Here is a 12,832-nt window from a genome sequence, read left to right as displayed (position 1 = left end):
CAGTAAAGTCAATATTTTAGTGACTCATCTGGCTCTTTGGGGATAAAATTTTCCTTGATCAGATTTCCATATGTGGCTTTGGATTGGAGAGTCATTCCACCTTGTCTGAGAAGCCTTTCCTGATCCCCCTAAATGCTGTTGTCTTTCTTTTGTTTATTTTCTCCCATTTCTCCTGTTTATATTATTTTGTGCTCTGCATATTAGTGCAATGACTTGCACACAGTGGCTAACCTTTTGATTAGTAATTTCTCCTCCATTAGATTGTAAATTCTTTGAGATCAGGGACAGTTTTTTTTTCCATCTCTATCACTCTGCACAAGGACTGGTACAGAGTAGGGGCTTAATGTTTGCTTATTAACTTACCCATCGGAAATTTAAAAAAAATAATTGTACTACTGTGTATTTGTAGAACAATTTAATTTTCAAATATCCTTTTTATTTGTACATGTCTTCATCTAAGCAGCAATGGATTAGAGTGCTGGGCCTGGAGTCAGGAAGGCCCAGGTTTAACACGTGATAGGCCTAAGCTTTGCCTCGGTTTAACACGTGATAGGCCTAAGCTTTGCCTCGGTTTAACACGTGATAGGGCCTAAGCTTTGCCTCGGTTTAACACGTGATAGGGCCTAAGCTTTGCCTCGGTTTAACACGTGATAGGGCCTAAGCTTTGGCTCGGTTTAACACGTGATAGGCCTAAGCTTTGCCTCGGTTTAACACGTGATAGGCCTAAGCTTTGCCTCGGTTTAACACGTGATAGGGCCTAAGCTTTGCCTCGGTTTAACACGTGATAGGGCCTAAGCTTTGCCTCAGTTTAACACGTGATAGGGCCTAAGTTTTGCCTCGGTTTAACACGTGATAGGGCCTAAGCTTTGGCCCAGGTTTAACACGTGATAGGGCCTAAGCTTTGCCTCGGTTTATCACGTGATAGGGCCTAAGCTTTGCCTCGGTTTAACACGTGATAGGCCTAAGCTTTGCCTCGGTTTATCACGTGATAGGGCCTAAGCTTTGGCCCAGGTTTAACACGTGATAGGGCCTAAGCTTTGGCCCAGGTTTAACACGTGATAGGCCTAAGCTTTGCCGGATCGTTATTTGCTTGATTCAGGACCCGGCAAAGGCGCCAGTTCGCGAGTCGACGCCTTGGAGCCTTCCGCCCAAGGTCACGTTGATCACATGCCTGCAGGCATCCTCGCGAGAAGTGGGATGCGAGAGTTAGGGGCGGGGGGCACGTGGGTCAGCTCCTTTCTGCCCAAGGCCGGCCGTCCCAGCTGGCAGAGCGTGTGACCAGCGTGGAGCGCCGCTATCCCGCGTTCAGCGGCGGCTGTACCAACTCACACGAACAGGGGAGACCGCATTCTGCCTTCGACACGCTGCAGGAGACGCGACCACGGCACGGGGTCGTCTGCCGAGAATTATTCAGAATTTCCTTAAGTTTTTAATTCTCTAACGAGGTGGCGCAGGTACGTGCCCAGATCCCCAGATGCCAGGAGAGCCAGGCGTCGGGGCCTCCCTCCGGCAGTTGGTAGCGGCGGGTGCGGGAGGGGAGGAGCGGAAGGAGGAAAGGGGCGGAACCGGAAGGGGCGGAACCGGAAGGGGCGGAAGCGACCGTCCTTGTTGTGGTCCCCGATCTCCGGGCTCCGCTGCGCCCCGCGGCAGCGCCCTCCGGCCATGGCTGCCATCCTGCGCGGGCTGACGTGCAGGTGAGGGGGCATCGTCGGTGTGGGGCCGGGCCCCGAGGCTCCGGCCGGCGCGCCGTCGGGGGCGGGTCAGCGCCGGCCCAAGGGCACGCTCGGAGCCGCCCGAGGCCGGACGGCCACAGCCCCTGGGTCTGCCGTGCTTGGGGTGCGCCGGCACCGCTCTGGCCCGCACAGCCCGTGTACTTAGCACTGTGGTGCGGCTCCCACCTCCAACATCCCCCTTCCCTGCCGCCTCCTGGGGCCTTTGAAGTCCATCGGGTTTGCCTAGTTAGTGGCTTTGGAAGATAAGGGCCCTCGTGCTCCCGGAGCTGAGCTGCTTGGCTTTATCTTTTCATTGATCTAGCTTTGCAGCCGGAGGGGAGAAGAGATAAAGACTTTACTTGCTTCCACCAAGCCCGTTGCAACTTTTCCTCTTGCCTTTCAAAAATACTAATTTGTGACTCTCTGGGAGGTGAGGTGCTCGACCAGTTCAGGCAAACCATGTCTACTAATCGTGGATATCCTTCTCAGGGTATTAAAAAAGGCAAAAGAGGAGAAGAGCTAAGTGTGTTTACTGGATAAAGATCTTATTGCTACTGAAACCAGTGTGAACCAGGAATAAAATATATAAAATTACTAATTCTTTCTCTTAGCTTAAAGGAAACCAGATACGTTGGTTATTTTCAAACTTCTTTTATAGGTATGTGGACAAATATCACAGTTTAAAGGAAAATTTTCCCTATTTAATGTAGTGACCTTTTTTCTTTTTAATTACCATCTTTGCAGGAGAACTAATAAATTAGTACCAGCTTTGGGATGCTTGGGCTCCAGACAAAAGCACAGCCTCCCGGACTTGCCTTATGATTACGGTGCATTGGAGCCTCACATCAATGCACAAATCATGCAGTTGCATCACAGCAAACATCATGCCACTTATGTGAATAACCTGAACGTTACAGAAGAAAAATATAAAGAGGCCTTGGCAAAGGGTATGTGAAGCCATAATTAAAGTTTAAGAAAACTAACTAAATGATTGTTGAAGTGGAAGCTCTTATTGGCACTAAAAAAAAATTTTCCTTTTTAGATAAATCACTGTGATGATACTTTTTCCTTTAAGTAATTATACAATTATGAATGCTCTTTTTCTAATAAGATGGTCAATTTCAGAATGCTATTTAAAGCATGTAAACTGTTTTCTCAGGCAGAAAAGGTTAAACTCGAGTTTCTGAAACATACTCATATGTTGAATTATTGGACCTGAATTAAGTCTGGTTATTGTTATATTTTTGACTGGAAACCTCTGGTGTGTGTGTGTAACTTTTTAAAGTCGAAACTTTTTAAAGTCAAAGAACCACTTTGGTTTTTATTCATGTGGGTATTTAAGAATCATAATTTTCAGTTTGAAATGTAAGCAATCAACTGCCTGGGGGAGACCTTTCTAAATTCTCTTTTTTTTTTGTGGGGAGAAGTGATTAGCTATCCTAATGCATTGTGATCAGGGATTAATTTGGTGTCTTTGAACTTTATATTGCTGGGCTAACTTTACTAATTGTATCTAGACATTAAAATTCATGTTGAGGGCATCTATTTTGTACATTGAAGTAGGTAAATTTATTTGACATTAATCACCAAAATGCTCAGGGTCTTTTATTTAACTTAGAAATTTTTAATTCTTGAAAAGTTATCCTTACCTAGGGGTGGCTAGATGGCACAGTGGATAGAGCACCTGCCCTGGAGTCAGGAGTACCTGGGTTCAAACCTGGCCTCAGACACTTAATAATTACCTAGCTGTGTGGCCTTGGGCAAACCACTTAACCCCATAACCTTGTAAAAACCTAAAAAAAATAGTTATCCTAACTTATCATATAGTCATTTTCTGTTTAAAATAGTAAAATGTTTTCTAATCTCCTAATTAATTAATGATTTGTATGTTATCGTAATTGATGTTGCCAGATTTCGCTTCCATTGATAAGGTACATTTTTTAAGAATTCAGACATCCCATTTACATAAGAATTTCAAATTTACAATTTTGTTTAGTTCATTTTTTTTTGTGCTGAATTTGTATCCTGACATCTCAGCTTTTTTCCTTGGCTGAATTTTTATCTTGTTAGCTGGTGGCACCTGCTGGCAAAATGTGGTATTGAAAACTAAAGAACTCTAATAGTATAAATGTTCAGAAAAGAGTGTACTGATGTATTATAGAGAGGGTTCTTGGGTATTGAAGGAGATGATTTGGGAAGAACTGATGAAATGATATAAATGAAAGGGCTCCCCAAATTGCAATTGTGTTACAAACTTACTTTTAGTACTAGTATCTAACATTCATCTTTATTTAAATTTAAAAGTTTTTTGGTTGAGATGTTTTCTGTGGGAGAAAAAGAGCTTTTGCTTTCTAGCCAGATTTACTGGAGTATATTAAGTGTCAAAAACAAGTCAGTAGTCTCTGGACCTTAGTTTTCTTTGCTGTAAAAAGAGGAATTTTGACAAAATGACCCTCAAAGATCCTTTCAGTTCAAAATCTAGGCTCTTTTAAGTCACCTTTAGTGTTTTCTTCTTATGTTATATTAAAAGCTACTCCTGACTTGCGAGTAACAAGACCTGGATTTGAATTCTGGTCCTGCCTCTTTAATTCCTGTGTATTCTTGGACAAGTCATAACTTCCACAGCCCCTTCACTTTCTTCTAGCTTTTGAATTTATGATGTATTCTCCCATAATCATTTATGTTTTTTAGAGGTGTAATAATGGAAATCACTGTAGGATCATTAAGCACCTCTTATAAGTCCCATGTCTATAGAATAAAAACATTTAACAAGAAAGTATGGCATAATGAGGAGATCTTTCTTGGAAACTGGAAGACCTGAATTTAAAGTTTTGTGTGACCTTGGTTAAACTTAAGTCACTTTAACCTCTTGGTACTCCAGAAAATTCTCAAATCTGCCCTGTACACATGAATTGCTGATCTGCCTCAGTGGACAGGAGGGAATTCTCAAATTAGTAGCTTCACATGCTATTATAATGAGGAGTGGTTAGTACCTCAAAAAGCACATTTATTTGTATTCACAATATTTGCTTAGTACAGTTTCATGTGCAGAATAGGTATTTAAAAATGTTTGTTGAATGAATTATTAATAATGTTTAAAAAAACCCAATCTGATAAGTTGCTGACTTGGGGAAGAGGTGCACTAAAAAGGAATATCTTGGGTTTAGTCAGCTTGATTTTAGGAAAGCCTGGTTTTTTTATACTTTCATTCTGTTAATTTTTTTTTAACTAAATGCATCTTTTTTTTAAACAAAAAAAGATTCTTCCTGTTAATTGATGCCTTTTGTTAAATAGCACTCTCTTTAATAAAAAAATTTTTAAAAAGAGGGGACAATAGTTCCACAAAACTATCACTGACCAGGTCCCACACAACATTGCAGTACTGCCATCCTTAAGATTCCCACCTCTCCAATAATGAGAGGGAGAGATACATTTTCTTAGCTCTTTTCTGGGGCCAATTATAATTTTACAACAGGGTTTTTTCCCTTAATGATAATAGGTTTTATGAAATTTTTTTCTGGTTTTGCTTATTTTGTTTTGCATCATCTGTTCATGTAAATCTTCCCATGCTTCTCTGAATTCTTCATATTCATTTTTCTTACTTAACAGAGCTGTAATACATCATTATAATCATGTACTACAGTTTGTTTAGTTATTCCCCAGTGAACACCAACTTTATTTCCATTTCTTTGCTACTATACAAAATACTGCCATGAATATTTTGGTATATGTGACTTTTCTATCTTAGACACCTTTTATTTAATTTTTTTAGAATCCATTAGAATGTTATTTTTATTCCATATAATGATCTAGTTTAATAAAACTTTCAAAATAAGGAGTTATTTGGATACCACAATATAATTCCAACCTTAATCCCATAATGTTGACTAATTAAAAAACAACAACAAAAACCAAAAACCATGATGCTCACTTTTCACTTTGGCATGAGGTCTTTCATATTGTACTTAAGCAGTAAACTTATTTATCCCAGAATCATCAAGGAAATAAGATATTACACATAAAATAAATTTTATTTTATTTTGATAGATATTACATACTGCCCTGTCTTTTCCAAGTAGGGTGAAACATAATTTGACCTATTTGTATGCCTTTGGCTCATTTTAACTATCAATTATTTTACTGTGCTGCATGTAATATAATTTGCTTAAAGGCTATGAAGGTTTCTTCTTTATGGTGGTGCATAAACATCTTTTAAAGCAACTTTTGGGATGGGTTTTGATCTGGGCCTGTGATTTCAGTGGTAATAGGAAATTTGGGTGAGGAAGTCCTTTGATAAATACAGATTAGCACCTGTTCTGAAACTTAGCATTTTAGAATATTGCTTAGAGAGATGAGAGGTTTAAGTGGCTTATCCAACCTCATATAGCCCACCTATGTCATAGGTGGAATCTATATGATTTATATTTTTCAACATTGAATTTAATAAAATGCTTCAGGAATTGGAGTTAAAAAACATTTACAGAAGAGACCAAAAAAGGGAAAAACATTGACTCAAATTTTGTTTGTTTGGGTTAAAACATATATATGTGTATGTGTGTATGTAAATATATACTATATATGTATCTATATATATCCATATTTTAGTTTTATTTTTAAATTAAACATTTCATTAAAAACTTAACATTAAACATAAATACAACCAAATTTGTTAGACAACTATTTATGTTACTTTAGTAACTATATACATTTGTATAGTTTAACTATATTTTTTTATTCCTCCCTCAATTATAATCAAAATTCCTTGTCTATTCATTCTCATTCACTTTTCCTCTTATATGATTGTAGTATATTCTTCATTCTTCCAGTTCTGTTTTTTTCACTTTGCACCTTTTCCATTGAATTTTTCCAGATTCCTTTGTATTTTCCATACTTGTTAGTTTTATTTACATATGTATTCTAATACCAATTCTTTTTTTTTTTTTTTGAGTACAGACTTAAAGTTTATCTAGGAAATTTCTGTTTAGGAAACTTCTTCCATTGATATGCAGATCAGCAACATATTTATACATTGGCCATATCTAGTTGATAGTGTACTGAGAGAGGTTGTATGCTCTGATTAAGTTGTTGACTCCAGGGCTGACCTTTTGTCCATGATAAACACGACTGCCTTTATAATTCTACTATGTTAATGTATTATTTGCCCCTCTTTTGTTGTACATTTCCTTTGATTCCAGTTTTTCTGTATTTAAAATATTGCCATGAAAATCTTTGATTCTATGGCTTTTTTGTATATTCTTGCTAACACCCATCAATGGAATTATTTTAATGATAGGATAATTTTTGTAATTTTACTGTGTAGGTTAGATTGCATTTTTAGAGATTTTTGACATAGCAGTATTTTGTAGTAAATTGATTGTAGTTTTTTTATTCCAAAATTCATATGTTGGAAATTTGCTTAAAATTTCTATGACACAATTTGACTTTAGTTTGATTTTTTTATGTAAATTTTGATCTCCATAGCAATAGTGTAAATTTTTCCAAGGCAAGGACTATGAGTCAGTATCTTTATCTGCTTAATAGTGCCCAGCAGAGTGTTTCTATTGAATTCAAAGTATGTGTTAGGAAGAAACTTTTCTTTATGTACCTATATTCTTTACACATAATATGGAATAATGACATTTTTAGAACTGTGAAACTAATAAAGATGATCTAGTTCAGTCCTTTCATTTCCTAGTTATTTTTTGTTTGCACTTCACTTTTCAGGTGATGTTACTACTCAGGTATCTCTTCAGCCTGCATTGCGGTTCAATGGTGGTGGTCATATCAATCACACTATTTTCTGGACAAACCTTTGCCCAAATGGTGGAGGAGAACCCAAAGGTCTGTAGTGGTAAGATATTAACCACATTTTAGTCACAAGAATAGTAATGGCCATTATAGTTAGATGTTACATTAGATTTTTTAATAGTCACTCTTTTGGATGTGATTACTTGATATTAGAAATACGAAACTGATGTTTAAAAAAAATTTTTTTTTTACAATAACAAAGACATGAAGGGAGGCCCTTATTGGTGTTAAATATTTGTTAAATTTACCTAGTAATATAGATCAGTTTACCTTTGAAGGAGAAAAGGCATTTTTAGCATTTTATTGACCTCAGACCTTGTATTCTTTGTATTTTGTCACCTAACTGATATGAATTACTTCAGTTTAAAATATTACTGTTTACATAATACTTTAAATGGTAATATAGGCTAACCATGTGTACTGGAAGTAGTGGTTATGGGTCAGTAGACATATAATAAAAGATTCATACTTCATCATAATGGCATTACTTATTTTGTTTCACTTTTTTTTAATAGGGGAATTGCTGGAAGCCATCAACCGTGATTTTGGTTCTTTTGAGAAATTTAAGGAGAAGTTGACAGCTGTGTCAGTTGGTGTTCAAGGTTCAGGTTGGGGTTGGCTTGGCTTCAATAAGGAGCAAAAACGGCTGCAGATCGCTGCTTGTTCTAATCAGGATCCTTTGCAAGGAACTACAGGTTAGAGATCTGGATGAAAAGGAATAATAGCATTACAGTCAGAAGAGGTGTTGTCAAGAAATTAATAGAGAAATACTTTTGAAGAATATCAGCAGTGTTTGTGTGTGTGTGTGTGTGTGTATATATATACATATATATATATATATATATATATAAAATGTCTCATATGGTGAATAATATGGAAAGTATTTCTTATTGAGAGCAACTTTTCTGAAAGGTTAAAAAAAAGTTTAAAAGTTCTTAGACTATAATTTTAAAAAAGTGCAGTTTCACAGATAGTTCAAACCTGGCAATAGAACCAACTTCTTAGATTTTGGTATATAAAAAGATGCTTGCATTGCATTTAATAAACTATTTTTTTTCTTTTCTTTAATTGAAGATAAGTTTAAAAAAATTTTTTTTTTAGTAAGGCAAAAAGGTTGAAGTATGTTGCCCAAGGTCACACAGATAAGGTATTATGAAGTGTTTGAGGCCGGATATGAACTCAGGTTCCCCTGACTTCAGATCCAGTGCTCTATCCACTGTATCACCTTGCTGCTCCTAGCCCTTTCTTTATTTTTTTAAATTAAAAAAAAACATTTTTTATGTTTAAAATAAATTTATTTATTTTTGAATTTTACAATTTTCCCCAAAATCTTGATGCCTCCCCCATCCCCCACAGAAAGCAGTCTTTTAGTCTCTACATTGTTTCCATGCTATACATTGATCTAAATTGTGTGTGTTGAGAAATCATATCCTTAAGGAAAAAAAAATAAAATATGAGACAGCAAGTTACATAATAAGATAAGTTTTTTTTTTTAAAGATATAGTCTTTGTTCAAAGTCTACAATTCTTTCTCTGGATATAGATAGTATTCTCTCTCTTTTTTTTTTTATTAAAGATTTTATTTATTTTGAGTTTTACAATTTTTCCCCTAATCTTACTTCCTTTCTCCCACCACCCACAGAAGGCAATTTGTCAGTCTTTACATTGTTTCCATGGTATACATTGATCCAAATTGAGTGCGATGAGAGGGAAATCATATCCTTAAGGAAGAAACGTAAAGTATAAGAGATAGCAAGATCAGACAATAAGATATCGGTTTTTCTTTTTCTAAATTTAAGGTAACAGTCCTTGCTCTTTGTTCAAACTCTACAGTTGTTTCTCTGGATACAGGTGGTATTCTCCATTGCAGAGAGCCCCAAATTGTCCCTGATTGTTGCACTGTCCATCGAGGTTGATCATTGTCCCCATGTTGCTGTTAGGGAGTACAGTGTTTTTCTGGTTCTGCTCATCTCACTCAGCATCAGTTTGTGCAAATCCCTCCAGGCTTCCCTGAATTCCCATCCCTCCTGGTTTCTAATAGAACAATAGTGTTCCATAACATACATATATCACAATTTGTTCAGCCATTCCTCCATTGATGGACATTCACTCAATTTCCAATTCTTTGCTACCACCAGTAGAGCTGCTTTGAATATTTTTGTACAAGTGTTGTTTTTACCCTGTTTCATGATCTCTTCAGGGTATAGACCCAGTAGTGGTATTGCTGGATCAAAGGGTATGCACATTTTTATTGCCCTTTGGGTGTAATTCCAAATTGCTTTCCAGAAAGGCTGCATGAGTTCACAGCTCCACCAACAATGAATTAGTGTCCCAGGTTTCCCACATCCCTTCCCTTTTATTTCTTAATAGAATGATATCTGTAAGATTCTTTACAGCCTTAAAACTATACTTACTATCACTACCAGTTAAGTGGGACCTGGTCTGTGTATATACTTTCATGTCTTAAAAGTCACTATCAGGGAGGCTAGGTGGCATAGTGGATAAAGCACCAGCCCTGGAGTCAGGAGTACCTGGGTTCAAATCCGGTCTCAGACACTTAATTACCTAGCTGTGTGGCCTTGGGCAAGCCACTTAACCCCATTTGCCTTGCAAAAACCTAAAAAAAAAAAAGTCACTATCATTACTAAAGCTCCAGAATAATTTCAGTGATGTTTCATTCTTCTAATCATTACTTATTTGATTTTTGACTTGGAGATATTTCCAATCAAATTGGTGATATTGATATTTCAAGAGGCAGTGGCATTGGGGATAAAGCATTTGACTTGAAGTCAGGAAGACCTGGATTCAAATATTTCTCTGGGCAAGTCATATAACTTTCATATACCTTAGGTGACAATCACATATCCTTTTCATCACAGAGTATAGTAGCAATCTTACAGATATTAGTATTGGAGGGAATAAACCATTGGTCTAACATAGTGAGTCATATGTTCTCATATAAATTGCTGATTCATACACACCATGAATCTCCTTCTTAACTTTAAGCTACATTTTTATGAAATGTTTGGTTTTTCCCTCTTGGCTCATCTCATTTCCTTTGTTAATAATATATAATTTTCACTAATGTCTGATTTGTTTGCTGTGAACTTAGCCCTGGGGAATCAGATAAAAGATTCCTCCTAGAATTTATAGATATGTGGGTTTTGTTAAAGCAAACCTATAAACAGAAGTCTGTATGTATAGCGTTAATAATAAAGTTCACATAATGCTCTTATGTTTGAACAACATTTTGTATATTTCCTTTGATTTTCATAACCATTCTGGATAAAGTAGCATAAGCAAGTATTATGGTCCCCATTTTTATAGGTGGAGTAATGGAGGCTTGCTGGTGTGTCTATGAATAAATAATGCTGACTCTGAGACCTCTGTCTTTTGACTCCATTTCAGGATTCCCTTGCTTTTTCACACTGTCTTGTTAAGTGTTTAATAATTTAAAGAAGCTTTCATTAAACTGAGGACATAGGAATTAGCCCCTTGACGACTTCTCTGTTCTCTTGTCAATGCTTAAGGCAAGATTTAAAAACAAATGTTACTTAACAATTTTCTTTCAATTAATTCTTTCTGATAACTCATCATAATTTTCATGCTCCTTGGTATGGTCCATCTGCAAGAATTAAGAAATGCTTACTTTGAGCCAGGTACTTTTCTGAGTGCTGTAAATGCAGTTACAAAGAAAGATAATCCTTGCCCTCAAAGAACTTACATTTTGACAGGAATTATGACACATAAAAATGGAAGGGCTTGAGAAAGGCAGTCTGGAGTGTAGCCTCTAGAGAAATGAACCTGGGTGCTTTTCTTAAATCCTATAAATTCTGGGAGACACTGTCCAATGAGAAGGAGAGTCTGCATGGTGAGTGAGGCTTCCAGTGAAGAGCTTGTTTGACCCAGAGGTTTAAATAAGCTTTTATAATAATGTGATTTTCTTTTGAGCAGGTCTTTTATTTGCATATGAAATGGAAACATTAACAAAACTATTTTGAAGTGTGATTTTTATCAAGTAGGGAAGATTAGAAGTCAAAAAGGGAAAAATCCAGAAGTGGAGACTTTATGCATTTACTGATACTTATTTTTTTTCTTTTCTTTTTATAGGTCTTATTCCTCTATTGGGAATTGATGTGTGGGAACATGCATATTATCTTCAGTATAAAAATGTTAGACCTGATTACCTAAAAGCAATCTGGAATGTAATTAATTGGGAGAATGTGACTGAAAGATACTTGGCTTGTAAAAAGTAAAGTGGTGGCATATTCACTGTTTAAACATTTGCTCTTGTTGAAGCTGTTTTTGTAGTGTATGGCACTGTAATTTGTCAACTCTCATGTTACCTGTTAAAATATGTGCTCTTAAGCAAATTGTTTAAAGCCGTGAAAGAGTTCTTATTTTTCAAAACTTTTTGGTTTTGTGTAATAAGTATGCATAATAACTTAGGGATTGAGTGTGGGTCTTGTGAATGTTTCAGTTAGCCTATGTGCTTAATGAGCAGCATGACTGTTGTCATGATAAAAACAAAACAAAAATAAGCACAGTCCACTTACTTTCCTTCTTAAGATAATTGCTTCTAGGGAGGTCTTTAATCCTGTGGTATAGTAACTATAATACAATCAATTCTCCACTCTGAATAACAGTGATGTTAAATGAACGAGGGGAAGGAGGGAAAGAATTTGAAATTTAAAAAAGAGAATCTTAAAAATTTTACATGTAATTGGTAAATGTTTAATGGAATAAATAAAAATATATTTAAAAAATAAAAATAGTTCTACTAGAAAGTGATTTTTTTGTACATGATTTTTTTTTTAAGGTTTTTACAAGGCAAATGGGGTTAAGTGGCTTACCCAAGGCCACACAGCTAGGTAATTATTAGTCTGAGGCCGGATTTGAACCCAGGTACTCCTGACTCCAGGGCCGGTGCTATATCCACCGAGCTACCTAGCCACCCCTTGTACATGATTTTTCAAGATGTTTTTTATGTAACAGAGACTATTCAGAATTCTGTTGTAGAAAAGTCTTCTTGAAGTGCAATTTTGAATACTATTCTCTTTGGCAAGGTTATGTCACAGTTCTACTCATTTTCCCTAGATTTGAACTTTCCTTGTTACAAGAATAGATGTCAGACACAACATGTACAACAGTCTACTTCCTTTGCTCTTTGGGAAGGAGGCAGGATGCATTTTCTCTACTCTGAGATTGCCATTGGTTTTTTTCATTCTTTAGAATTCAGTGTCTTCTTGGTGATTGTTAATTTTTTTTCTATTGGCAAAGATGGCATGGTTTTAATGTCATATTATGATATTA

At 36.4% G+C, this 12,832-nt stretch overlaps 1 protein-coding gene across 1 annotated transcript; it reads left to right on the top strand.

The window, feature by feature from the left end:
* Window positions 1-1,588: 1,588 nt before the first annotated feature.
* On the top strand, window positions 1,589-12,291 carry SOD2 (superoxide dismutase 2). Its single transcript, XM_074187957.1, has 5 exons — window positions 1,589-1,694; window positions 2,457-2,659; window positions 7,437-7,553; window positions 8,036-8,215; window positions 11,630-12,291. The coding sequence occupies exons 1-5, from the start codon at window positions 1,663-1,665 to the stop codon at window positions 11,773-11,775; spliced, it is 678 nt and encodes a 225-aa protein (XP_074044058.1). The 5' UTR covers window positions 1,589-1,662; the 3' UTR covers window positions 11,776-12,291.
* The last annotated feature ends 541 nt before the right edge of the window (window positions 12,292-12,832 follow it).

Source organism: Macrotis lagotis, chromosome 5 (assembly GCF_037893015.1).
Source record: "Macrotis lagotis isolate mMagLag1 chromosome 5, bilby.v1.9.chrom.fasta, whole genome shotgun sequence".
In the NCBI taxonomy this organism is placed as follows: domain Eukaryota; kingdom Metazoa; phylum Chordata; class Mammalia; order Peramelemorphia; family Peramelidae; genus Macrotis; species Macrotis lagotis.
The sequence above is the reverse complement of the archived record's forward strand: the minus strand, read 5'-3'. Positions and strand labels throughout refer to the sequence as shown.

Excerpts from the sequence above, each read along its gene's own strand:
- SOD2 (XM_074187957.1), top strand. The coding sequence starts at position 1,663 with ATGGCTGCCATCCTGCGCGGGCTGACGTGCAG. Across the intron at positions 7,554-8,035 it reads TGGTGGAGGAGAACCCAAAG|GGGAATTGCTGGAAGCCATC; the intron begins GTCTGTAGTGGT and ends TTTTTTTAATAG. Across the intron at positions 8,216-11,629 it reads TCCTTTGCAAGGAACTACAG|GTCTTATTCCTCTATTGGGA; the intron begins GTTAGAGATCTG and ends TTCTTTTTATAG.